The following is a 27,325-nucleotide window of genomic DNA, read 5'->3' as shown; positions in this document are numbered from 1 at the left end:
ATTATAAAAAGATGTTTAGCAGATAAGACAGTTTTTGATCAAAAGTGGATCACACAGTAAATTAAGTGACACATCCCTGGAATCAGGGTCTCTGTCCCTACATCATGCTGCACTCAGATTGGGTAGCAAAAAGCTGATAACAGATTCCCTTTAAACACATGGCACAGCTACTCCCATTGAGATACTTTATATGTGGCATATAGGATATCTTTGCATTGGACTAAGTAGACAGCGAAGTTAAATAGCTTAATCCAAAAAACTCTGTTTTATATTTGTAACTGTTTGATCTGTTCTTAACTAGAGCTTCTTTCTTCTTGCAGCTGTCAATGAGAGAAGTTGGAGAAGATTTACAGGAGCAGATGAACTCTATGATGGGCGCACTCCAGGAACTGAAACTACTCCAGGTTCAGACAGCTCTTGAGCAGCTGGAAATTTCTGGGGAGCGGAACCGGCTTCAAACTATGAGAGTGAATCCATATTGCCAAAGTGTACACGAGGCTACGGAGGTCAGGCATGAGTCCAGAAAACAGGCTGAGAATATATGGGCAGGTGGAAAGCGTCTAGACAACAGCTCGTTGGCTAGTAGCCGAGGGTCATGGGCTGTTAGCACAGTTAGCTCTGTCTCCATTCCAAGCATGAAACAAGGTCATCAGGTATTGTCGGAAAGAATAGCAGAGACTGAGACCTCTTTGCCCATATTGCCTTCACTGGACAGGTGGCAGAAATGTGACTCACAGTCTACATCTTCCAGCTTTCATAACCATTTCCTTCATGATAATACTCACTCTGACATTGAACGCAGTTCTGAGGATTTTATATGTGATGAAGCCAATGACTGGACATCTTCTCTTATGTCACAGAGCCGGAACAGACAACCCCTTATCTTGGGTGACAACATTTTTGCAGATCTTGTTGGAAACTGGTTAGATCTACCAGAGATGGAGAAAAAGGGAGAAAACTGTGAAAGTCTTTTAAGCATCAGCAGATCACATGAAATTTACAAAAAGTTTTCCCTGACGGCCAATTTTTTCAAAAAGTTTTTACGAAGCGTTCGTCCAGACCGGGATAAGCTGCTCAAAGAAAAACCTGGTTGGCCAAGTTTTGAAGAAGAAAAACCTCAGATCTACAAGAGGAGCAAGAAATCGAGTAAAGCAAAAAACGTTTTTTATTTCCCATCAGCAAATGACTTTAAAAGCAAAATTGAAAAACAAAGGAGAAGTGATGGAAAAAGCTTTGCAGTAAGTGCCAAGAAAGACCAGAAGCAAGGAAATTCTGTGTACCCAGGGTTTGACATGAACACAGCTGTTTGGGTTTAGGATGAAACCTTTCAATGCATATCCACAAGAGTCACTCGCATTGTGATGACTTGATTTGTTTCCATATACCTTTTATAATTCAAAGGTTTTGCTTTTTTCTTGTAGATTTCACATATTACAACTACCATAGATATATAGAAGACCAAGCTGGTTCTTGGCGCTCAGATATCTCTTTTTTTCGGTCTACTGTGTTCTTCTTCTCTTTGAACTACTACAAAAATATTTTTGACAATCTGCCCAAAATAGACTTGAACATTGCTTCACGGATTGCAGAAAAATCAGGTTTCGGGCAATTATGAGCCTCTACAATTAATTTAGTGCAATTACAGAACAATGTAAATAGCCAGTTATTTACACTAATCCCAAACTTCTCAATACGAGCCATAAGAAATTATGTCTCCTAAAGCCTTGAACCTTTACTGCCGGGATCTTCTTGCATCATATGGCTTAAGAAAGTCTATTTTTATATCGTATTGCTAAAAGGAAAAAGAAAGGTCATTGTTGTTTTGTCAATGCTGAAAGCAAGTGAAATTCCTACTAATACTATGACTGGACCGGTCTGTCCGGTAATTACCTCAAGGCCTATCATATCTTGGTATTGTCTTTGCATCTCCAGAAATAAAGTAACTTGAAATGACTAAATATACAATTACTTAATCTACGGAAGCATGGACATGTGTTAGATCAGGAGCAAGGCATGAACACTGGGTACAATGTGCATTTTGTTTTGTATACTTGCACTCTATCTATCCAACTGAAGCACTTGTGATGCAATGTGGCAAAATTGTTTCATTCAATGTATGTTGGGTAGAAGCCCAATTAGTATGTATGTTTTTGACTTACACCTAATCATCTGATCCTGTATCGTTGACTAAAACAAAGTTCTGAATTTCGTACTCGTAATGTCGTGATTGATCATCCACTTACCGTAATATCTACCACAGATTCCCTTAGGTTTCTATGCTCAAACACATATCAGACAAAATACGACCCTCATCTCACTTCATTACGGCGGCAGTACACCATTTTTCACAAGGTGTCACCTTTGCTATAAGATATCTGCTTTTTATTAGGGTTAGGCCATGTCATTTCCTTTGACTTGGACAGTTTTGTATTGTTTGTGATGTTAAAAAAAAACTTGTCAAAATTTAATATTTTAATAGTGAAATAAATATGACCAATATGGCAATTATTGGTTTCAGGTAGCTTGTGTTTATTTATAGGATCTTCATTAGCTTGGTATCAGAAAAAAAAAGTTAGCCAAGCTCATTAAAGGCAGGTAAAAGAGCCAATATTGACAAGACCAGTTGACTATCTAAGATATATAGTGGTGTCCCAACTCTGCCTTAATGGCTGATGTTGGGACAATCCTTTAGTTTCAGCATGCCCAAACCTTTTGTTCTATTGGGGGTGTTCTTTAGTAGCTAACTCCCATTTGTCTTTTTAGACCATATGCACACTCTGCCATCTTATAAGGGTTATAAGGGGGGTTGAAAAGGATCTGCCAATAGTTACATAAAGTTCATGGCCAGCTTACACGTGCCAACGACAACCTTTAATTGTCCGATTAGCTATATTCAAGCCAATTAGCTGGGGTGTAATGGCTTATTTACACAGTGCGTCCACAATTCTACACATAGAATGATTGCTAATATGATCATTAAGTGCACATAGAATATCATTATCAGTAGTGTGCCTCCTGTCTACACAGAATGTTCTGGCACTAAGGGCTCATTCACATGTCAATGATATTTCTCGAACACAAAAAAAAAACAGTCCGAGTTTCATCAATGTTTTGGATCAGATCTTCATCAGAGTGTCATCAGAGTTTTGTTAGCTTTTCTTGTATAAAATAAGAGAGGTTTCCCAAGTTTCTTCTATCAAACAGTCCGGGAAAAATAGAAGGATGACATCAAAGTTCATTCCAATTTTTTTACTGACCCATATACTTGCATTAGCGACTTTGATCCATGACTCGAATCAAAATTGGACAAGTTTCCATGTTCTTGTGTGGACCTCTTGGTTCACAAAAATACATGGACATTTGAACAGCCACATAGAAAAATATGAATTGAACTCGTGCTTAAAAAAACTAATGTCTAAATGAAACCTAACAATGATTTTGATAATGTCAACTTGAATGATCCAATGACTATTTTGCTCATTGGTTGGATGTTCATCAGCTCAACTTAATGAGTCTTTTCTTTCCTAACTGATTATGAGATGAATCATCATTGAAAATGCAATATCCCCAGTGCTGATAGTGGCTCTGGTTATCACAAGAAGCATTCAGTTCCACTTTAACTGCTGTTATATTAAATGAAAATATGGAAATGTGGAAATGTTAGGACTTGGGGTGGAAACCATGCACTGAAACCATAACCCTCTCAACCTTGCCATGTGCAGAACAAAGTATGGTCAATTCCCCTCCCCTGTGTGCAATCATGACATGGTCTTATTAAATATGGATCTGAGGTTCAACATTCCAGATATTTTAGGTCTGTAGTTTACATGTCTTCTACTATACATTAAAAAACCCCACTGGTTTCCAGCAGTGGCACTGAAGTAGGGTTACCATTCATTACCCATATGTCTAGAGCAAGGCTGAAAAACTCTGTCTACCAGGTAAATAGGTATGGTTATCGTATATACTATAGCACATTATATTAGTTTTGCCATGAGATGAGAAACAGTCGCCAAAAATATGCAGTATGCACTGAACCTCAATGCTCAAAATTGTCTATTTTTTTTTTCAATACATCTTAAAAAATATAAGCCGACATTTGATTGGTTTCTGTGGACAACATGCCACGTGTTTTCATGAGACTCTATAAATGTCAGATGGAGGAATAAGAAATTTGGATCTCCCTAAATCTAGATTTGTCTTATAAGAAAGAAAGTGCAGAATATAACTATCACTGTCGGTGGCCATTTTTTAGGCTTTTTCATATTTTTTTATGCTTTGATTGCCACAATGTAGAATGTTGAATTTATTTGAGAGTTTGATATGTAGAGTGTTAGGCTATAAACTGTCATGTGTCTCCATACTGTAATACAGTAGCTGTGTGAAACGTGTTTGGCTTATATGTTAGTCTTCTAGACTAGAACTTGATGAGGAAATTGAATTTTGCTTCTGCTTTTTGCATATAAGTTGTTATTATTATACCTGTATTTAGAAAGGTACGCCGACCTGAAGATGTGAGATCGCCATTTCTGGCAGCACCACTTATAGCTTGTGTTCAATACAGTCGGGTGAATCCTGTGTTAGTATTGACTCATCACAATTGCTAAGCTTCTCTTTGTATAGGCCTTAAAGGGAATCTGTCAGGGGGATCCCCCCCAAAAAAAAAAATATGCACATATAGGTCTTTCAAAGACAAGTCCAGCAATATCTTTAGATGGCCAATCTTTTCCTCCATTACTGCGAAATCAGCATTTGAATTGATATGCAAATTAGGCTGTAGATTTCAAGCCTCTATCACTCTGGCTCTATTTCCAACACAGTGCTGCCTGCTGCCTGTCTGATACCTGATGACACAGAGCATAGAAGCTGTCAGTCAAGCAGGAAGTGGTGGTGCTGGACGGGGAATAGAGCTGGAGTGACAGAGGCTTCAGATCTACACCCTCTTTTGCATATCAATTGAAACCCTGATTTCTCAGTAATGGAGGGATGGACTGGCCATGTAGAGGTATTGCTGGACTTGTGTCTAAAAGCGCTATATGTTCATAGAAATAGTTTGGGTGTGAAATTATTATTATTATTATTATCATTAGATTCCCTTTAATAGAAAAAGGACTGATTGTACCATTTGGCCAGCTAACTTCACTGACGGCACTGGTTACATGCCAATGTAGGAAGCCTTCTCCAGTGTAAAACACAAGCCAAAAGTAGACCTGCCGTAACTCAATATCGGCACTGAAATCTTGAGATCAAGAAACCTCTTGTAATACAAGTATATTAGTAACGTGTACATATTTATTTTATAAACTGCTCACATTTTTTTATTTTCAAGTTCTCCACCCTTATATTATGAGATTGGGGAGTAAACTGAAAAGATTTGCCTGAATTCTAAAGGTCAATGCGCACAATGCATTTTTGATGCCTTTTTTCTGCACTTATTTTGATGCAGACAAAATAGGGCAGAAAATATTATTTTTAGAAAAGTAACTGCGTTCTTTTAAAATTTCATGAACACATTGTTTTTTTCACGTAAAAATTGAGACGTACAATGTCAGCTGTCTGGATTTTTGCTGTGTTTTTCCCAGACTAGAATGCGGAGCTCATTTTATAGCTTTCTGAAAGGAGGAGATCAAGTATGACCACCAAAATAAAATGCATGAAAAAACACTGTAAGGAAAAGTGCATTAAAAAAAACAAGAAACACAAATCCGTGATAACAAAAAAACATCAAGTTGACTATATTGGATGTACATTTTACTTTTGGATTCTCATGCATTTTTCACAGTTTTTATGTGAAAAAGAAAGTATAAAAACACATTACTTGCATTGAAACTCAGAATTGCTCTGATATGTAAGCACCATAATAATATATCGCAATCGTTTATAACATTAGCATTTGGCTCACAGCCAAATCAGATCTCACACTTTGCACTGACGAGGGGCTGTACCCCGAAACACAGTGTCTGCAAATTGAGATTCTGGCTTGGCTTTTATCCTAAGTCATGTAACAAGGCTCGTTAAAGGGTCAACATTGACTTTTAGGATTGCTACTTCCAATAGGTGGTGCTAGAGTTCTAGTCCTCTTCCTCTCTGAAGAGGCAATTTGCATAATTAACATTAGCATGTGACTTGTCTATGTCAGATTGCATGCGATCCAGATATTAATTGGTTTCTGCAAAGTTAACACTGGAATAAAGGTGTAAATACAAGTTAAAAATACAGACGTTAGAGAAGTTTGGTTTAAAATAGACACAAATGTAATAACTAAATTTGTCCTTGTGAAACTGTGAAGTGCAAAATTATTTTTAAATGCCATTTCTGAATTCTAAGAGTCAGTGATAAGCGGTCATAGAGGAGCGCTTAGGAAGCAACCCAGGGGCAGACAAAGATGTCAGGTCTCCACCGCAGCTCCAGCCGAAAACCTCCAATAGAGGATAGGAGCAATGAGAAAATGGAAAAGGTCTTAGGAGCACAGGAAAGAGACTCAGACAAGAGATTGTTTAAACCACAACACGTTTTGAAGAACTTCAACCTGATGAAGACGGATCCTCCGTCAAAACGCGTTGTGGTTTAAACCCATCTCTTGTCGGAGTCTCTTTCCTGCGCTCCTAAGACCGTTTCCTTTTTCTCATTTCTGAATTCTAAGCACTTGTGTCTGCCCACGTATAATGTCTAAATTAATGTGATTGTTGAAATTCCTGTTTTCCTTGCAGGTCCACTCAGCCTTTGCCCCAAGTTAAATGTTTATCCAGGGCTTATAGTTGTGACATCAGTTGGCTTCCTTCAAGGGACATTCCAGTTCTTAAGATATTATACTATAAGCCTGAATGTCGAGAATGTATGTCATATCCTCCCAAGCATCCCTCTTTTGGAAGGACCCAAGTCCTCCTGACCCTCTTTTCCCATTAAATATCTGTCTTCTTGATATGTGACATAGATGTGCATCATTAAACTTTCTATATTGCTCCATAAACGACATGGTTTCTATTTATTAAACGTCATCCTATACTGGTGCAATTTAGACCTTAAATATGTGAACATTCAGATGATTTTTGTGTTGATATTGAATGAAAAATGACAAGCGTACAGATATGCATGAAAACAGATGTTTCACACAACGAACCATGTGTGATCAGTCTCAGTGTTTGAATGAGTGATAATGCCTACACAATGAAGAGCAATAAAAGAATTTTACAAACATACAGTAAGCTTAGACTTCATCATACACTAAACTGCAATCTTATATTGGATTGGGCATCAGCATTAAATGGTTAGTTACAAAACGTTACGTTATTAAATTATGCAATATCTGTAGGATAGTGGACAACCTATTGATCGTTGGAAGTACCAGCTCTGGAACATTGGATCCGGGCTCTGCAGAACCCTGTCTTGAATGGAGTGGAGGTGCACATAATTGACCTCTGCTCTTCTTATTGTCTGTGTGAATGAAAGAAATAGATAGATCTGCAGAGCCTGATTCCCTGGTTCCAATCTTCAGATTGTGAGGACACCTAGTGAGAGGCACAGTGGTGTGAATTAGTGTTTGCCCCCTTCCTTTATTCTTTTGTATGTTTTTCACCCTTAAATGTTTTTCTTTTTCACACAGGGCCCTGTAGGTTTGGATTTCTTTTTCCCTTAATATTAAAGCTCTTCATTTAAAAACTGCATTTTGTGATTACTTGTGTTATCTTTGTCTTTTGTTTTTACATTTATTCGTTGATCTGAAAGATTTAAGTGTGACAAACATGCAATAGAATAGGAAATCAGGAAGGGGGCAATAACTTTTTCACACAACTGGAAGTTCTCATTTGTCTAATGGATATGGGATATTTTAACATTTTGGGATGAACTTCTTTAAGAATTGGTGAACACTGCAAATGCAAGCCATGGTAAAATGGTGAAATTTCTGCAATCGCAACTGAACTTCAAAACCCTGTTGCATCTACCTATTGGTCAGCCTCAGTATCCACAATAATTACATGCAACGCACATCTTTTACCTTTTACTGACTAATGTTTTAGTTTTAATCTGCTTTAATTTCAACGTTTCAATGGATTTTCAGAAATTGTGACAATTTTGCACATTCTGGTGGTAAGAAAAGTATTCCAGGTTGTCTTCTGTTGTTATATATATATATATATATACAAACACATATTATGATATTATGGGCATTAAAATACATGAATCTTTTACAGATGTTGTCTCCTATTATTTCTATTTCTTTATCGGTCTTTATGGCTAATATTCTCACGGGGTTACCGCAACAGAGAGAAGCCAGAAGACCGCAGCGTCTGATTGCTCTTGCTCCTGCGCAGAAAATAAACACCTTTTTAAACAGCGTAAATTTCTATTGGCAGAACAGGGGTTAATCGGCCATGTTGGGAGCTCTGGGAGTCTGGGCGCTCAGCTGAGCACAGTTAGCCACTCCTATCCCCTATATAATCTGGGTCCTGACTGTAACACATCATCAGAGCTAGCGCATGCTGCATGGTTGGGAGGATTGGAGTAAGTGATTATATGAAAAGGTGTTTGGTGGGTTTATCTGTGACTGTTGCTTGGTTTAGTAAGTTTGATAATTCCCAGGCTTAAACAAATAACCCAAACATCACAAATCCCACTGTATTACCAAGGTTTTGTCCCTTGGACAAATTTGAATGTTCCGGATAGATTTTTGCTTGCTGATTTCAGAAATGACTTCAGATTTTTCCTATCACGTTAATTTTTTTGAGAAATGATACGAAACATTATAATATTCTGTTATAATTCTATATATGAACTTTTTCTGAAACAGTATATTCTGAATTCTCCACTGAAATAAGATAAATCGCTGATCTACACATATGCAAGCACTTCTTATGCGAATTCTGCGCAGGCGCAGTGAATCATTCGGCTGACCGTGTACGGAGTATACCACATCTCCTGGGCAGGGGAGGAATCAAAAGACAATACTGACATACTTAGAGCATGACTGAATGGATCATAACCTTCAATGCCATTCACTGTCCCAATGACATGGAGAGAGCAGAGAGATCATGTTACAGATTGCTACTTCTGCCGTACAAATGGAAAACACCAAAAAACGAGCAATCAACTCCATAATACCAGTAATTCTAAATATTAAAGAAGTCATTAATTCAGTCATAAAAATATTAAAATACAGACATGACATACACAGTGGGGAAAAAAAGTATTTAGTCAGTCAGGAATAGTGCAAGTTCCACCACTTAAAAAGATGAGAGGCGTCTGTAATTTACATCATAGGTAGACCTCAACTATGGGAGACAAACTGAGAAAAAAAAATCCAGAAAATCACATTGTCTGTTTTTTTTTTCATTTTATTTGCATATTATGGTGGAAAATAAGTATTTGGTCAGAAACAAGCAATCAAGATTTCTGGCTCTCACAGACCTGTAACTTCTTCTTTAAGAGTCTCCTCTTTCCTCCACTCATTACCTGTAGTAATGGCACCTGTTTAAACTTGTTATCAGTATAAAAAGACACCTGTGCACACCCTCAAACAGTCTGACTCCAAACTCCACTATGGTGAAGACCAAAGAGCTGTCAAAGGACACCAGAAACAAAATTGTAGCCCTGCACCAGGCTGGGAAGACTGAATCTGCAATAGCCAACCAGCTTGGAGTGAAGAAATCAACTGTGGGAGCAATAATTAGAAAATGGAAGACATACAAGACCACTGATAATCTCCCTCGATCTGGTGCTCCACGCAAAATCCCACCCCGTGGGGTCAGAATGATCACAAGAACGATGAGCAAAAATCCCAGAACCACGCGGGGGGACCTAGTGAATGAACTGCAGAGAGCTGGGACCAATGTAACAAGGCCTACCATAAGTAACACACTACGCCACCATGGACTCAGATCCTGCAGTGCCAGACGTGTCCCACTGCTTAAGCCTGTACATGTCCGGGCCCGTCTGAAGTTTGCTAGAGAGCATTTGGATGATCCAGAGGAGTTTTGGGAGAATGTCCTATGGTCTGATGAAACCAAACTGGAACTGTTTGGTAGAAACACAACTTGTCGTGTTTGGAGGAAAAAGAATACTGAGTTGCATCCATCAAACACCATACCTACTGTAAAGCATGGTGGTGGAAACATCATGCTTTGGGGCTGTTTCTCTGCAAAGGGGCCAGGACGACTGATCCGGGTACATGAAAGAATGAATGGGGCCATGTATCGTGAGATTTTGAGTGCAAACCTCCTTCCATCAGCAAGGGCATTGAAGATGAAACGTGGCTGGGTCTTTCAACATGACAATGATCCAAAGCACACTGCCAGGGCAACGAAGGAGTGGCTTCGTAAGAAGCATTTCAAGGTCCTGGAGTGGCCTAGCCAGTCTCCAGATCTCAACCCTATAGAAAACCTTTGGAGGGAGTTGAAAGTCCGTGTTGCCAAGCGAAAAGCCAAAAACATCACTGCTCTAGAGGAGATCTGCATGGAGGAATGGGCCAACATACCAACAACAGTGTGTGGCAACCTTGTGAAGACTTAAAGAAAACGTTTGACCTCTGTCATTGCCAACAAAGGATATATCACAAAGTATTGAGATGAAATTTTGTTTCTGACCAAATACTTATTTTCCACCATAATATGCAAATAAAATGAAAAAAAAACAGACAATGTGATTTTCTGGATTTTTTTTTCTCAGTTTGTCTCCCATAGTTGAGGTCTACCTATGATGTAAATTACAGATGCCTCTCATCTTTTTAAGTGGTGGAACTTGCACTATTGCTGACTGACTAAATACTTTTTTTCCCCACTGTATAGTGCAGCATATAATAATACAAAACATAGAGAAAGATATTTCTCCCTCCTTTGCATGTTAAACTTGGGCTTATGAAGAATTTTGTCAAATCAATGAACAAAGAATCAAAAGCCTTTTCTTACTTGCAACAGAAATTTCCAAGAATAAAGGTACTGTCACATTTAGCGATGTACCAGCGATCCGACCAGCGATATGACGCGGTCAGGATCGCTGGTGCATCGCTAAGTGGTCGCTAGTGAGCTGCCACACAGGCAGATCTCACCAGCGACATCGCTGGGGACGGGGGTCGCTACTTACCTGTCACACTAGGCACTCCTGCGTCCTCCCGCCCGGCTCCACGTGTCGCTCGTCGTCACAGCAGGAAGCGCCGCAGGAAGCTGACGACGAGAAACGGTCCAGGACGTTCTCGCGCGATCAGTGATAACCAGCGGGGGAGCGGTCGGAGGTAAGTATCAGACACAGCGATATCGCTAGCAATATCGCTATAACGTCACAAGTTATAGCGATATTGCTAGCGATATCGCTTAGTGTGACAGTACCTTAAATGATGCAAAGATTAAAGAAAGTATTTTTATTGGCCCACAGATCAGAGATATAATGAATGACAGTAGCTTTGATTGTCTTTTGCAAGGTGCTGAACAAGTTGCATGGAGAGCCTTTAAAGATGTGACCTTCAACTTCCTTGGCAACAGCAGGGCACCGAACTTTGAACATGTATGTAGTGTCTCGGACGTCATAATTTTGACTATAAACTGTTGTTTCTTAACCCCTTACTGCCACCTGATGGAATAGTACATCAGCTGGCAGTATTCCCCGCTTTGAGGTGGGCCCAGGCGGTGCGCCCACCTCAAAGCCATGACATGTCAGCTATTTTTAACAGCTGACATATGCTGCAATAGGCGCGATCGGAATCGCGATCTTCCCGCGCCTATTAAGTAGTTAAATGCCGCTGTCAAACTCTGACAGCAGGCAATTAAATGCACTTTCGGACACCAGTCTGGAAATACGCGCAGCGACGACCTCCGTCACGTGATCGGGGGTCATCGCTGTGTTGCCATCACAACCAGAGGTCTCCTCGAGACCTGTATGGTTGTTGATGGCAGATTGCTATGAGCACCACCCTGTGGTCGGCGCTCATAGCAAGCCTGTAATTCTGCTGCGTAGAGGTGATCTGAGCATCACCTCTATGTAGTAGAGGCGATCGCGCTGTGGCAGCTTCTAGCCTCCTATGGAGGCTATTGAAGCATACCAAAAGTAAAAAAAAAAAAAGCATAAAAGTTCAAATCACTCCCTCTTTCAAAATCAAAATAAAACAATGAAAAAAAAAATAAAACCTACACATATTTGGTATCGCCGTATTCAGATTAGCCCGATCTATCAATAAAAAAATAGAATTAACCTGATCGCTAAACGGCGTAGCGATAAAAAGAATCAAAATGTCAGAATTACGCTTTTTTGGTCTCTGTGACATTTCATTAAAATGCAATAACGGGCAATCAAAACAGCATATCTGCACAAAAGTGATATCATTAAAAATGTCAGCTCGGCACGCAAAAGATAAGTCGGCACCCAACCTGAGATCACGAAAAATGGAGATGCTACGGGTCTGGGAAAATTGCGCAATTTTTTTTTTTCTAAGCAAATTTTGGATTTTTTTTCCCCACTTAGATAATAGAGAACCTAGACATGTTTGGCGTCTATGTACTCGCAATGACACGGAGAATCATAATGGCAGGTCAGTTTTAGCATTTAGTGAACCTGGCAAAAAAGCCAAACAAAAAACAAGTGTGGGATTGCACGTTTTTTGCAATTTTACCGCACTTCGAATTTTTTTCCTGCTTTCGAGTACAAGACATGGTAAAACCAATGGTGTCGTTCAAAAGTACAACTCGTCTCACAAAAAATAAGTCCTCACATGGCCATATTGCCGGAGAAATAAAAAAAAGTTATGGCTCTGGGAAGAAGGGGAGCGAAAAACGAAAACTCGAAAAAAAAAAGCCCTGGCCATGAAGGGGTTAAAAACCTTACATGATACAGACTTTTGGGGCACATATTAGTGTTCAGCATATCAAAATCTATAAAACACAATAAAATTTTCTCAGGGGACAAGAACTTCCCTGAAATTTGCTGCACAGTGTAATTGCTCTTCTTGGTAATGTCAGTTATGAAGTGCTCATCTTGACAATTTGTAATGTTACATAACAAATATCAGGTATTCTGTGCTGTCTAATTGCAAACAAAGGAATATAATGGATATTCATTGTTAGGAATTTTAATTTATATCAATCACAAGAGTACTTCGAGGAAATAAACCATTTTTCCCAGATAAACTTGAATTGTTTAACCCTGCCCAGGCGACTGGCTATCAAGTGTAACGCAGAATTTTTTAATGTTTTATTTGCTTCTTAAACAGAAAGTTAAATATCTTTCCAATTAGCCTTCTTTAAAATAATGTTCTACTGTTTTGCTGCTGCAGAGCTTATGTCCTTTACCTAGCTCGGTGTCTTGCAGAAATGTTACAAATCCATCAGGGCTTGCTCTTTATTAGTGATGAGCGAGTATACTCATTACTCGAGATTTCCCCAGCATGCTCTGGTGATCTCCCGAGTATTTGGATGTGCTTGGAGATTTCGTTTCTGTCGCCGCAGCTGCATGATTTGTGACTGCTGCACAGCCTGAATACATGTGGGGAATGCCTGTTTGATAGGAAATCCCCACATGTATTCAGGCTGTCTAGCAGCCGCAAATCATGCAGCTACAGCGACAGAAACTAAATCTCCGAGCACACCAAAATACTCGGAGACCACCCGAACATGCTCGGGAAATCTCGAGTAATGAGTATGCTCGCTCATCACTATTCTTTACCCCTGACATTTCCCTCTGCTACCTTTTCCCAGTGTTGGGCCAGTATCACACTTCAGGTTTTGAGGTGTTTCCTCTGGAGAGACCTGAAAATGGCTGTCCACCAATGTTCACCATCCAACCTGACGGAACTAGAGAGGATCTGCAAGGAAGAATGGCAGAGGATCCCCAAATCCAGGTGTGAAAAACTTGTTGCATCATTCCCAAGAAGACTCAGGGCTGTACTAGCTCAAAAGGGTGCTTCTACTCAATACTGAGCAAAGGGTCTGAATACTTATGACCATGTGATATTTCAGTTTTTCTTTTTTAATAAATTTGCAAAAATTTCTACATTTCTGTTTTTTTCAGTTAAGATGGGGTGCAGAGTGTACATTAATGAGGAAAAAAAAGAACTTTTTTAATTTACCAAATGGCTGCAATGAAACACAGAGTGAAAAATTTAAAGGGGTCTGAATACTTTTCGTACCCACTGTATATTTGATATTTGGACAATTTTTAGGCCTAGAACTATATGTGGACGATTTTTAGGCCTAGAACTATATTTAGCGGATTTTTAGGCCTACAACTATATTTGGCGATTTTTAAGCCTAGAACTAAATTTGGGAGATTTTTAGGCCTCGAGCTATGTCTGGGGAATTTTTAGGCCTAGAACTAAATTTGGGAGATTTTTAGGCCTCGAGCTATGTCTGGGGAATTTTTAGGCCTAGAACTAAATTTGGGAGATTTTTAGGCCTCGAGCTATGTCTGGGGAATTTTTAGGCCTAGAACTAAATTTGGGAGATTTTTAGGCCTCGAGCTATGTCTGGGGAATTTTTAGGCCTAGAACTATATTTATCACCAATATTCCCAAAAAATTCTGGATATAACAATATCACCTCTTTAACTCCAAATACAATACTATAATGCACAATTCTTTCTAACTAATTATAGCAGAAAAAACGAGTATTTAGGAAAAAATATATAAACAATTTTATTGAAATATATTAAAATTATACATAATAAACAGAGTTTCCGACTATACAGGCTCACAAGGGGTTAATCCAAAAATAGACAGTACAGATAATGTAAAACAGCTATATTTGAACGATTTTTAGGCCTAGAACTTTATTTGAACGATTTTTAGTCCTGGAAATATATTTGGGGGATTTTTAGGTCTAGTACTACATAGTTGGGAGATTTGTAGGCCTAGAACTATATTTGGCGAATGCAGATTCTACTCGTTCTAGTGTGACTTATTACATAAGATACACACACAGTAGCCACATTCCTACAGTCTATATACAGACTGAGTAGGAATTTATTTCATATTTTCTCTACCTCTGTAGGGACAAAATACAAAAGTACCGTATTGTCTGCAGTGAATGTCTTGGTATTGTAGAAGGCACAGACTCAGGGAATCAGAGTCATATTTTGACACATCAGCAGAGCATTTCCATCTGAAAAACACCCCAGTGAGATGGAGGAAAAGAGACAGTTCTCTGTGAGGGACCTTTGACTGTGTAAAAAGGACATCATGCACTTTAAAGGAAAGTCTTCCATCTGACACTAAATAGGATTATCTCTCAGAGGATTACTTATTCAGAACCATGCAGCAGCTTTTCTCCCGAAATGGAGTTGCAATTAACTCTATCTATGCTTGTCATATTAGTATATCTGCTTGAGATTTGGCAATGTCTCTATGTAAAATTTTGATGGATTGGGAATTATTTTCTGATGCCCAAAAATATAGCATAAATGGTAATTAGTCTAAACAGAGGAATGACAGGGTGTGAGTTTGATTCTGCCCATTGTAAATGCTAGAGGCAGACATTCGGAAGGTGTCAGAAGCTATAAACTCTATGGTAATACTTTTTTGTAAGGCAAGTAAAGTTCATCTGCTTAAAAAGGACATGTTACCATATCAAAAATTTGCACTTTTTGTTATTATTTTGTTCTGGTTACTCCACTCTTTTTTTTTTAAATTCCTTCATATGGTTCCAGTTAGCAAATTTGTATAGTCTTTACAAAGGGTACTCTGCAGCACTACCCAGTGGGCAATGCCCCAATGGCAAAGACTATAAAAATCAGCATATTGGGCACACTAAATATAAAGTGCCCATACATCTGGAACAATATTGTTAAATTTAAAAAAAACAACATAGAAATAGAAGCATAAAATGGCCAACTTTGACCTGGTGATAGGTACTCTTTAAGGCTAAAATAGATCTTAAACACATATCCCAGGTATCCTGTGCACCATTTCCTTCCCCTGGGTCCCCTGCCCTCTGCTGTGCTCCATGTCGGGTTTTGTAAATTGGCCATAGTGGGGCTCATTTAGACACCCACCTGTGTCTTGGGATTGAGATGCTAGCTCTCTGTGTTTGGTGTGCTCCATCATCTGTGCTTTTGTGTGTATGTTTACAATTTGATTTTATCCCTGCTGGATTCCACTCCATCCATTCTGCTGATCCTGAGATTCCAAGTCCTAAGTGCCCATGTGCCTTCCTGCCCACTGCATCAACGCTTGGGATCAGTATGCTTACCTGCATCTAAGGATCCCGTTTCACATAGCAACGCACCAGCGATCTCGACAACGATACGACCTGGTAGGGATTGCTGGTGCATCGCTACATGATCGCTAGTAAGCTGCCAAACAATGACGCACCAATGATCCAGCGATCCATATAACGACCTCGGCGGTCATTGGTACCTTGTCACACAGCAGCTATTCTGAACGATTTCAGCCTGCGTGCCTGAGTTCTGCGTTGCCAACGAGGTCGCTCGTCAAACACAGCGATGCGCGCTGGCCAGCAGGACACCGAAGATGGAAAAATGGCCCAGGACATTCGAGCACAATTAGCGATATCCAGCGGGGGCCTAGTTGCCGCTATGTGTCACATGTAGCTAGATCGCTGGCGAGATCGCAGTTGCGTCACAAAATCGATGACGCTTTAGCGATCTCGCTAGCAATCTCGCTATGTGAGACAGGGCCTTAAGGCTTAGAGCAGGGTCCCCAACCTCTAGCTCGGGAGCCACATGTGGCTTGCGGTTCCATGATTTGTGGCTCACAGCTGTCTGCCAGCTTGGTGCATTAGCTCCAGGTCTAATAAACAGGTATGAGGAGCACACCTCAAAATGGTGAATTTTGTGAGTAGCCCTGCACAGAACAGTAGATCTGGATGCACATATACTGGTCTTAAAGGTTTCGATTTAATTTAAGTATGGTACGCTGGACACAGGATGATACTACCTGTGAGAAGTGGTGCCTGAAGCTGGAGGTGACAGTGTGTTGGGAGTGCTGGATGGGAGAATACTGAATGGGGATATTGTGGGAACCTCTGGATCTCAGTGTACTGCTATTTTATGTTTTAAATCAATTTTTTTATTTTGATACATTGGACATTTATGGACACGGCGATACCAATCTTCTTCTTCTTCTTCTCCTCCTTCTCCTTCTCCCAAATTTGTCTAAATCTGTGTTAAGCCCCCGTTACACACTGCGATATCGCTAGCAATATCGCTGTAAAGTCACCGATTTTGTGACGTTACAGCGATATTGCTAGCGATATCGCTGCATGTGATACTTACCTCCGACCGGCTCCCCCGCTGGTTATCGCTGATCGCGCGAGAAGCTGCTGGACCATTCCTCGTCGTCTGCTTCCTGCGGCGTTTCCTGCTGTGACGACGAGCGACGCGTGGAGCCGGGCGGGAGGACGCAGGATCGCCGCGTCTGACAGGTAAGTAGCGATCCCCGTCCCCAGCGATGTCGCTAGTGAGATCTGCCTGAGTGGCAGCTCACTAGCGACCACCTAGCGATGCACCAGCGATCCTGACCACGTCATATCGCTGGTCGGGATCGCTGGTGAGCCGCTAGGTGTAACGGTACCCTTAGTGAGCACTTCTCCTTTGCTGAGATAATCCATCCTACTCACAGGTGTGCCATATCAAAATGCTGATTAGACAGCATGATTATTGCACAGGTGGGCCTTAGGCTGGCCACAATAAAAGGCCACTATAAAATGTGCAGTTTTACAGTATTGGGATATTCTGGGGGTAAAAAAAAGTCAGCATCTGATATTACTACCATTTACCCTACGCAGTGTAACACATCTCCTTTGCATAGAGTTGATCAGGATGTTGATTGTGGCCCGTGGAATGTTGGTCCACTCCTCTTCAATGGCTGTGGGAAGATGCTGAATATTGTCAGGAACTTGATTACACAGGCGTATAAGCCAATCCAGAGCACCCAAATATGGTCAATGGGTGACATGTCCGGTGAGTATGCTGGAAATGCAATAACTGGGATGTTTTCAGCTTCCAGGAGTTGTGTACAGATCCTTGCAAAATTGGGCTTTGCATTGTCATGGTACAATATGAGATAATGGTCATGGATGAATAGCACCACAATGGGCCTCAGGATATTGTCATAGTATCTTTGTGCATTCAAAATTGCATCAATAACATGTACCTGTGTTTGTTGTCCATAACCCCACTACCATCATGGACCTCTTAATTCACAACGTTGACATCAATAAACCACTCACCTACACGATACCACACAGGCAGTCTGCCATCTGCCTTGCGCAGTGAAAACTGGGATTCATCCGTGAAGAGAACATCTCTCCAAAGTGCCAGACACCATCGACTGTGAGCATTTGCACACTCAAGTCGGTTACGATGACAAACTGCAATCAGTTGGAGACGTCTATGAAGACAATGGGCATGCAGGTTAGCTTCCCTGAGATAGTTTCTGACAGTTTGTGCAGAAATTCTTAGGTTCTACAAACCGATTGTTGCAGCAGCCTGGGTGGCTTGTCTTGGACTGGTGTTTTTAGTTACACGTGGTCTGCAGCTGTGAGGCCGGTTGGATGTACTGCCAAATTCTTTGTAAAGCATTTGGAGACAGCTTATGGTAGAGAAATGAACATTCAATTTATGGGAAACAAATCTGGTGGGCCTTCCTGCAGTCAGCATGCCAATTGCTAGCTCCTTCAAAACTTGCAATTCTGTGGCATTGCACTGTAGGATAAAAGGCACATGTGCATTACTCATGCTATCTAATCATCATCTTGATATGCCACATCGGTGAGGTGGATGGATTTTCTCAGGAAAGAAGAAGAGCTCACTAAGGGGTGGTTCACATTGCGTTAGGGGTCATGCGTTGAGCACATCCATTACATAGTGGCACTAATGCTATGTAACGGGTGCGTTAATGCACCCATTGGCCGCAATTATAGTAATGCATCCTAACGCATGCCGATATCTGCATGCATTAGCGATGATGCGTTACTTTATGACGCACCCTCGAACGCGGTCTGCAGCGTTTTCAGGTGCTTCGGGTCTAGCGCACAGCAAATGGAGAGAGTTCGATGTGCATCAACCTCTCCAAAACTGAACTTCTTCTGCTCCCGCTGTCTACTAACCTCCCTAAATCTGATCCTTCTCCGTGGGTGGTACCACAATAACACCCCGGCAGCAGGTGCGCTGTCTGGGTGTTATGTTTGACACCAATCTCTCCTTTACATCCCATATACAATCCCTTGCCCGCTCTTGCCGCTTACACCTAAAGAACATCTCTAGAATCCGCCCTTTTCTCACTATGGAAACAACAAAAACCCTCACTGTTGCATTGATCCACTCTCGCCTGGATTACTGCAATGCTCTATTAATTGGCCTCCCCGTCACTCGACTATCTCCTCTCCAGTCCATACTCAATGCAGCAGCCAGGATCGTCCATCTGGGTAATCGGTACTCGGACGCGTCTGCTCTTCGCCAGTCCTTACATTGGCTGCCCATTCATTATAGGATCCAATTCAAAGTACTTGTTCTCACCCACAAAGCTCTCCACAGTGCGGCACCCCCTTACATCTCTTCTCTCATTTCTGTCTATCGGCCTAGCCGATCGCTGCACTCTGCAAACGACTTTCGACTAACCTCTGCACTAATCTGTACCTCCCACTCCCGACTCCAAGACTTCTCCCGTGCTGCTCCTATCCTCTGTAATGCTCTACCCCAAGAAATCAGGACTATCCACAATTTGCATAGTTTTAGGCGCTCCCTCAAAACACACCTGTTCAGAGCGGCCTATCACATTCACTAATCAAAGTCATTCTCTGTGTAAGTGTGCGTGCGTAGCCCATTCACTATCTCCATCCATCCTTCACTCCTGCAAGATGGCTGGACCTTCATTGTAAATACACCATTGTAAATACACACCTGTACTCTGTATCTCCCTCACCTCATTGTAGATTGTACGCTCTCACGAGCAGGGTCGTCTTATTTCGTCTTATTTTGCTTTAATTATTGTATTGTTAGCGTTGTTACTTATGACTTGTGTTTTGAAACTGTTAAACTGTAAAGCGCTGCGGAATATGTTGGCGCTATATAAATAAAGATTATTATTATTATATTATTATGTGCATAGACCTGTATGGCTAACGCATGGTAGCATTTCGCTACCATGCGTTAGCGCATACCGTTAGCACTAGGGCACAAAAGGTGTAAAAAAAATGACATCAGCATTAGCGCATCCGTTTAACAGATCTGTTAAATGGATGCCCCTAACGCAATGTGAACCTAGCCTAACACAGATTTAGACAAATTTGCGAACAATATTTGAGAGAAAAAGGCCTTTTGTGTACATAGAATAAGTCTTAGATATTTGAGTTTGCGACATCCACACACTGATGTACACCTCCATGTGCACCTTGCCAATTATCTTACTCCAGGCAAAAACTGAAGTGAGATTTGTGTCGTATATAATGCCATCCACCAATCATTATGAATTTCAAGAGGGAGTTTCCACATTCCATCAAGCCCTTTTCATGCCTTTTCTTGTCCTTGCTCTGCTCACTTTTTTTGGATCTCCATGAAAATAGTGTAAAAACACCAAAAGTCTCAAAAGTTTTGTGTAGCCAAACATTTTGTGACTTTTCAAAGCTGTTTATGCCAGTTTTCTGGCATAAAAACTTTGATGCTTTTGAATATGTTTTAAAAAGGACTTGACTAATACTTAGGCCTCATTCAGGCAATGTTGTTTTTCTTGTACTTGAAAAAAGGGACCAATTTCCATCAGTGTTTGCTTAGCGGGTTCATTTTTACGACCAGTGATTTTCTTGTGTGCCCCCTCCAAAAATTATTACAAAGCAACAGAAACAGGCAATACACGGCTTGCCCTAGGGTAGTATATTTGTGCAATCTGTGATTTTCTCAGAAATATGGACATGAATGAGGAATTTTGATGACCAAAAACAAACATGTCTCCCTGACACACGGGACAAGAGATAATTGAACGCAACACCTTATTCTTGGTAAAATAAATAAATGACCTTATATTAATGCTTTGATATGAAACTAGGAAAAAAAGGCAAATGGTCATTTTCATACATCTGTTGACTTGGCAGCATTCCCATCACTTTGAAATATTATCTCCAAATAATTTCTTCCGCTTCCTGTTAAGATTTCTTATATGGGATTTCATGGGGCTCACTGCATCCTACTATTAATGTAGACGAGGCCAGACTTTTGTCACTTCCTTTCTGTCCTGATATGTCTGACTGCATTGTAAAATAATGATACAGTCTAGATGGAACAGTTATGAATGATATGATATGATATGTTGGCCTTTATATTAATAAATATTCAGCGTGATATTTATAATTGACACTGTGGCCATGACATTTTTAAAGTACATGAATTAGACTGAGATCCTGCCTTTTCCCAAAACTAGTAACACCCAGCATTCACATTTTCCTAACACAAATAGCACACTACCAATACTTATACACAAAGCAAATTCCAACATGCACCATAAAATCTACAAAGAACATTTACATGGTGAAAACTACCCTGACACTAATGCGTTAAATTTGACAATCACCACTCTTTCCACATAAACATTAGCCTTCATTTTCCCATCAACTAGCACTTCCAACTTGGTATCATATACATATGTTGTATTTTTTTTTTAAAACATATCCCTATGCAGAAAAGTATAACTCTATAACTAAAATTCTTGACTGTAAGAAGACTTGTGGTAATCTCCTCTATTTGATTGACAGGAAGGGATATGGTCATGTGGAGAGATGTTGTAGATAAGCCCCCGATGTAACCTGAAATAAAAGAAAAACAAGTTATATTATACTCACTGGGGGGCGGTCCGGTCTTGGTCCGATGGGTGTTGCCGTCCAGCACCTCCCATCTTCTAACGGTGATGTCCTCTTCTTTGCTGCCTGTCATGGCTCCTGCACAGGCGCACTGCTCTGCCCTGTTGAGGGCAGAGCAGAATACTGCAGTGCGCAGGTGCTGGACCTCTCCCAGCGCTTGCGCACTGCAGGATTCTGCTCTGTCCTCAACAGGGTAGAGCAGTGCGCCTGTGCAGGAGCCAGGACAGGAAGGAAAGAAGACGTCATCGTATGAAGATGGGAGGCGCCGGACCGGACGGCGACACCCATCGGGCTGGACTGGACGCCGGGGTGAGTATAATATAACTCTTTTTTCTTATCTTTCAGGTTACATCGGGGGCTTATCTACAGCATTACAGAATGCTGTAGATAAGCCTCTGATGGCGGTGCCTGCAGCTCATATTCAAATAAAAGGGTGACAGATTCCCTTTCAGAGGTAGGGGGGACTGTTATGCACTTGTCCCGGATCTGAACTTTTCTTCTCTTATCCTGGTCTGGTAAAGTCTGTTTTGCTCCACATTTGGCTTTGCAGGTGGGTCAGCATGATCCCATGTGATCATCTGTCTGGGCCTATATAAGCTCACCACGACACACATCTGTCCGGTAGTAAGATTTTAGTGTTCCTGAGTACTGTCTCCCTGCAGCTTCCAGGATATCTGTTACCTGTCTGCAGCACCTCCGCTACTTATCTGTGGTTTCAAGGACATCTCTTGTCTGCCTGTGGCTTCCAAAACTTCTGCTACCTGTCTGCAGTCTACAGGATGTTTCCTGTCTGCCTGCGGCTTCCAGTACCTCAGCTATCTGTTCCCAGTCTCCGATACTTTACCAGAGAAAGATGAGCAGATTGCTCTGCCGAGAACTGACTTTAGGTCAAATTTCCTGAAATTTACAAGTCTCTGAATTCTGTTAATTTGCAGCTCGACTAATAAGGATGAAAAAATACTGGCACAATTTTTTTTGACTGCTGAAAATTGGAGTAGGCTAATGATCTCAGGTACAGACGTTTGGGCTTCCTCATAATTTCCTGCAGCTACCACATCACATAATCTAGTGCCGCTCTGCCTGGCCTATTACAGTCATTATAAAAGTTGAGGGCTGGCCAAGCAGCAACATTTTAGGATTTTATAGGAGGTCAGAGTGCACAACTCATTACTAGAGTTGAGCGAAACGGATCGAAAAATTTCAAAAGTCGCCGACTTTTGGCAAAGTCGGGTTTCATGAAACGAAACCCGACCCTAGGATGAGGTCGGCCACGAGGTCGGCGACTTAAGCGCCAAAGTCGCGTTTCAAAAGTTTGTTTTGCGCTCTTTTTCAGCCAATCAGGATCCACGGACACTGTGGGCAACGTGATGACATAGGCAGGGGTCACCACCATCTTTCAGAAGGGCATGCAAGTGACTGGCTTGCTTTGGTGGGCGTTACAGGGGGTATAAAAGGGCGTGCACGCCGACCGCCATGTTACTCATGCTGATCTCAGAATAGGGAGAGCTGCTGCTGATGATGATTTTGTAGGGAGAGCGTTAGGCAGGGAAGAAGACACCAAAAACTGCTTCTGCTGCTAGCGATTTTGCCTGTACAACACACCAGTCACTGTGTGTGCAGTGCAAGTGGAGGCTATATTTTGCTGGATCAGCGTGTTGGTTGTTAGGCTGCCTTCTAAGGCTTCCTGACGGCTGCATTGCTGTTTACCCACTGCTCTGCCTACTGCTTTTTTAAAAGCAATCCCAATTTTTTTTTTCGTCCTGGTGAGGTACTGAGCGTGCATTTTTTCACACCATACAGCGGTGCACACTCCTCACACAGTACTGTGTAACGGCTGTTATCACAGCCACAGTGAAGCTATCTGTGTGTCACTCTGTAAGGATAAGTTGAGGACATGTTCCGTTCTTACAGACCTGCACCTTCTAGTTTTGTCTAGCTTTCAAACAGTTAAATATATTTGCTGTTTGATCACATTCAAAACTATAGAGAGACAGCGTGTGTCAGTCCGTATACTTAAAAAACACGGAGCTTGACAATTTTACATACACCGGACAGCCGTGTACGTGCACGCTCCTCTCTCAGTACCGTGTAACGGCTGTTATCACGGCCACAGTGAAGCTATCTGTGTGTTGCTCTGTAAGGATAAGTCAAGGACTTGTTCCGTTCTTACAGACCTACACTCTAGGGAGATTCCTATTCTGCCCAATTCTATATACACCTTGTAGTTTGTCATACACTAGCCAATTTCTGCCTGTGACATAGCGCTGTGATATTCACTGGGCCTCACACAATCCAAAAGTGTCCAGTGTCCACAAGTGTGTGCAGAAATTCAAAATTTCCATTATCTAGTGACATTTTTCACACCTGCGACATCGAGCCTGTGACATAGCGCTGTGATATTCAGTGGGCCTCACACAATCCAAAAGTGTCCAGTGTCCACAAGCGTGTGCAGAAATTCAAAATCTCCGTTATCCTCTAGTGACATTTTTCACACCTGCGACATCGAGCCTGTGACATAGCGCTGTGATATTCAGTGGGCCTCACACAATCCAAAAGTGTCCAGAGTCCACAAGTGTGTGCAGAAATTCAAAATCTCCGTTATCCTCTAGTGACATTTTTCACACCTGCGACATCGAGCCTGTGACATAGCACTGTGATATTCAGTGGGCCTCACACAATCCAAAAGTGTCCAGTGTCCACAAGTGTGTGCAGAAATTCAAAATCTCCCCTGTCCTATAGACACCTTGTACCTTGTTTTACATTACTATATAGTTTGTTGGATTTTGTCTACATTTCTACAAAAAATGAGGAAGGCTGGTGGAAGAGGCCGTGGAATTGGGCGGGGGTTGGCAGCTGGTAATGATGGTGTTGGTGGTGGATCTGATGGTAGTGGCAAAAGCAAAATAGGACCGAATGCAGGAGGTGTTGAGCCTGCGTCATTGTCTGGCTCCACAAGGCCTCGAAGGCTTAGTTTTCTAGGAGTTGGCAAACCGCTTTTAAAGCCAGAGCTTCAGGAAAAAGTTTTGTCTTACATTGCTGACTCAGCCTCCAGCTCTATCGCCTCCTCTTCTGAAGTTGTAAAAAATAAAAGCACTGAGTCATCATTGGAGGCTCATGTTCATGAACCACACCTTTCCTTGTGTCCTTCACCCCAACCAAGATTGAAGGATGACGCAGGCCATACTAATGATTACTCCATGGAGCTGTTTTCACATACCATGCCTGGATTATCAAGTGAAATGGTGAATTACCCAGGCCAAGATGAATCTGACATGGAGTGCACTGATGCACAGCCACTGATAGATGATTCTGCTGGTACATTCACTCAGAGCACTACATTGTCCTCACAGTGTACAGAGCCAGATTCTGACCATGATGAGACTCGGGTGCCCCTTCCCGCACACTATACCACCATACACGGTGACACATGAAATTGAAGAGGAGGTGATGGATGACCCAGTTGTTGACCCAGATTGGCATCCATTGGGGGAAGAGGGTGCTGCTTCCAATAGCTCAGATGAGGAGGAGGAGCATCCACAGCAGACATCGACATCGCAACAGCTGTTATCTGGCAGGCCCGGAGCACTCCAAAGACAGGTTCCAAAAATCAAAAGAGTTGCTGGACAGCTTGTCCAGAGGGTCAAAATATGACAGCGTGCTAGGCCGCAAAATGTCTGCCAAAGTAGGAAGAGTGCAGTGTGGCACTTTTTTGAACAAAATCCTCATGATCAGGCCAAGGTTATCTGTGAGAAGTGCGCAAAGACCTTTAGCCGAGGGAAAAATCTGAAAAATTTGAATACCAGTTGCATGCTTAGACATTTAACCAGCATGCACTTGCAAGCGTGGACACAACACTAAACCTCAAGTACCACATGTGCAACTGATCACAAAGAAGGTAGTCAGCAACGCTACATTGTTTCCCCCACTGTAAGCCCACCGGTTAGCACAGCAGCAAATGTTGAGGTGTCGTTGCAAGGCCACAGCAGTCAGGGAATCCCACTGTTATATCAATGAAAGACTGAATCTAGGCCATCAGAAAGAACACCAACTCCATCACCATCATCAACCCTCTCTCAGTCCACCCTGTCCACCGCTACTTCCACCATATGCAGCACTCAAGTCCAGCTCACCCTCCCAGACACTATGAGTAGGTCAAGAAAGTACTCAGTCTCTCATCCGCGTACACTGGGTTTGAACGCCCACATTGCCAAACTAATCTCGTTAGAGATGATGCCCAATCGGTTGGTGGAAAGCGCAGCTTTCCGCGAACTCATTGCCTATGCAGTACCACGCTATGACCTACCCAGTCGCCACTTCTTCTCTCGCAAAGCCATCCCAGCCCTCCACCATCATGTGAAAGACCGCATTGTCCATGCACTCAAGCAGTCAGTGAGTGGAAAGGTGCACCTCACAACTGATGCATGGTCCAGTCGGCATGGCCAGGGCCGTTACGTGTCCATCACTGCGCACTGGGTTAATGTGGTGGATGCAGGGTCCACAGGGGACAGCGGTGGTGGGACAGTGCTGCCTAGCCCACGGTATAGGAAACAGTTGGCTGTAGGCGTTCGACCCTCCTCCTCCTCCTCCAGAAGCGAAAGCTCGTCCACAGAGCGCAGTCGTACGAGCACTCCATCTGCAGCTGCCACTGATGCACACGAGGTGTCCCCCTATCGAGCAGCTAGTGGAAAGCATCAGTAGGCTGTGTTGCAGATGATTTTCACTGTCTCAACACACAAATTAATTGAGGGTCAGCATCGCCTATGAGAATTGTGACGGAAGTTTTTCCCGTGAATAATAATTCCTGGATTTCTGCAATCAATAGCCTTTATGTCACTAATTGTATGCATCTCATTTCCTATTGCGGAGAGGCTGGACTGTATTACTGAGACAGAAATATATATGAAGATTTAAAAATAACACCAAAAGTATATAGTTGTGTACGCCTCAAATGCATTTCCTTTTTTCCACTTTTTAGATTGCTGTGTAATCCATACTGAGAACACGGAGATTTTACATGTTTAAACTATGCTATATATACCTGCTATCCAGTGATAAAGTACCCTTTCTCAACTTTGTACAATCTGGTCAAATCCATACTGGGCCTGAGAACATCTGAGTCTGCCTCCTGATCTATAGACAAATATTTTTAATGTGTAAACTAGGCTACATATATACGTGTTATCCGGTGAAACTGTACCCTTTATCAACTTTCTACAATGTTGTTGAATCCATACTGGGCCTGAGAATGGCTGCCGAGCTGTTAAGCAAGCTACAGCACCTGTGGTTTGGACACGTAATTTTTTCAGGAATGACGGTTAGGCCTAACTCCGGAATTGCGGTCGACCTGAACTTACTGGGAAATCATCGTTCGCGGGGAATAATCTGAATCCCAGATCCCCATCACTAACGGAGTTCAGCAGGTTATCTGCACCTGTAAGCGACAAAAGCTGGTCCTTTCAGTGTAGCGTGCATGCAGTCCCGGACATGTACTGGAATGCTAGACCTGTTATTGCTCGATCCCACGTGCCACAGCCTCGCGT

At 41.8% G+C, this 27,325-nt stretch overlaps 1 protein-coding gene and 1 long non-coding RNA gene across 2 annotated transcripts in view; one reads left to right on the top strand and one right to left on the bottom strand.

The window, feature by feature from the left end:
- Positions 1 to 8,189, top strand: part of INKA2 (inka box actin regulator 2) — a 65,435-nt gene extending 57,246 nt beyond the window's left edge. The window contains exon 2 of the mRNA XM_073557281.1: positions 321 to 8,189. Within this exon, the coding sequence (XP_073413382.1) occupies positions 321 to 1,316 (996 nt within the window). The 3' untranslated portion in view covers positions 1,317 to 8,189. The remainder of the gene's footprint in view (positions 1 to 320) is intronic.
- Positions 1 to 27,325, bottom strand: part of LOC141063221 (uncharacterized) — a 72,253-nt gene that overhangs the window by 11,257 nt on the left and 33,671 nt on the right. The window contains exon 2 of the long non-coding RNA XR_012224845.1: positions 786 to 929. This is a non-coding gene — a long non-coding RNA (uncharacterized lncRNA). The remainder of the gene's footprint in view (positions 1 to 785; positions 930 to 27,325) is intronic.

Source organism: Dendrobates tinctorius, unplaced genomic scaffold, assembly GCF_039654945.1.
Source record: "Dendrobates tinctorius isolate UK_male_01 unplaced genomic scaffold, ASM3965494v1 ptg000246l, whole genome shotgun sequence".
NCBI lineage: Eukaryota > Metazoa > Chordata > Amphibia > Anura > Dendrobatidae > Dendrobates > Dendrobates tinctorius.
This window is presented reverse-complemented; position numbering and strand designations above follow the sequence as displayed.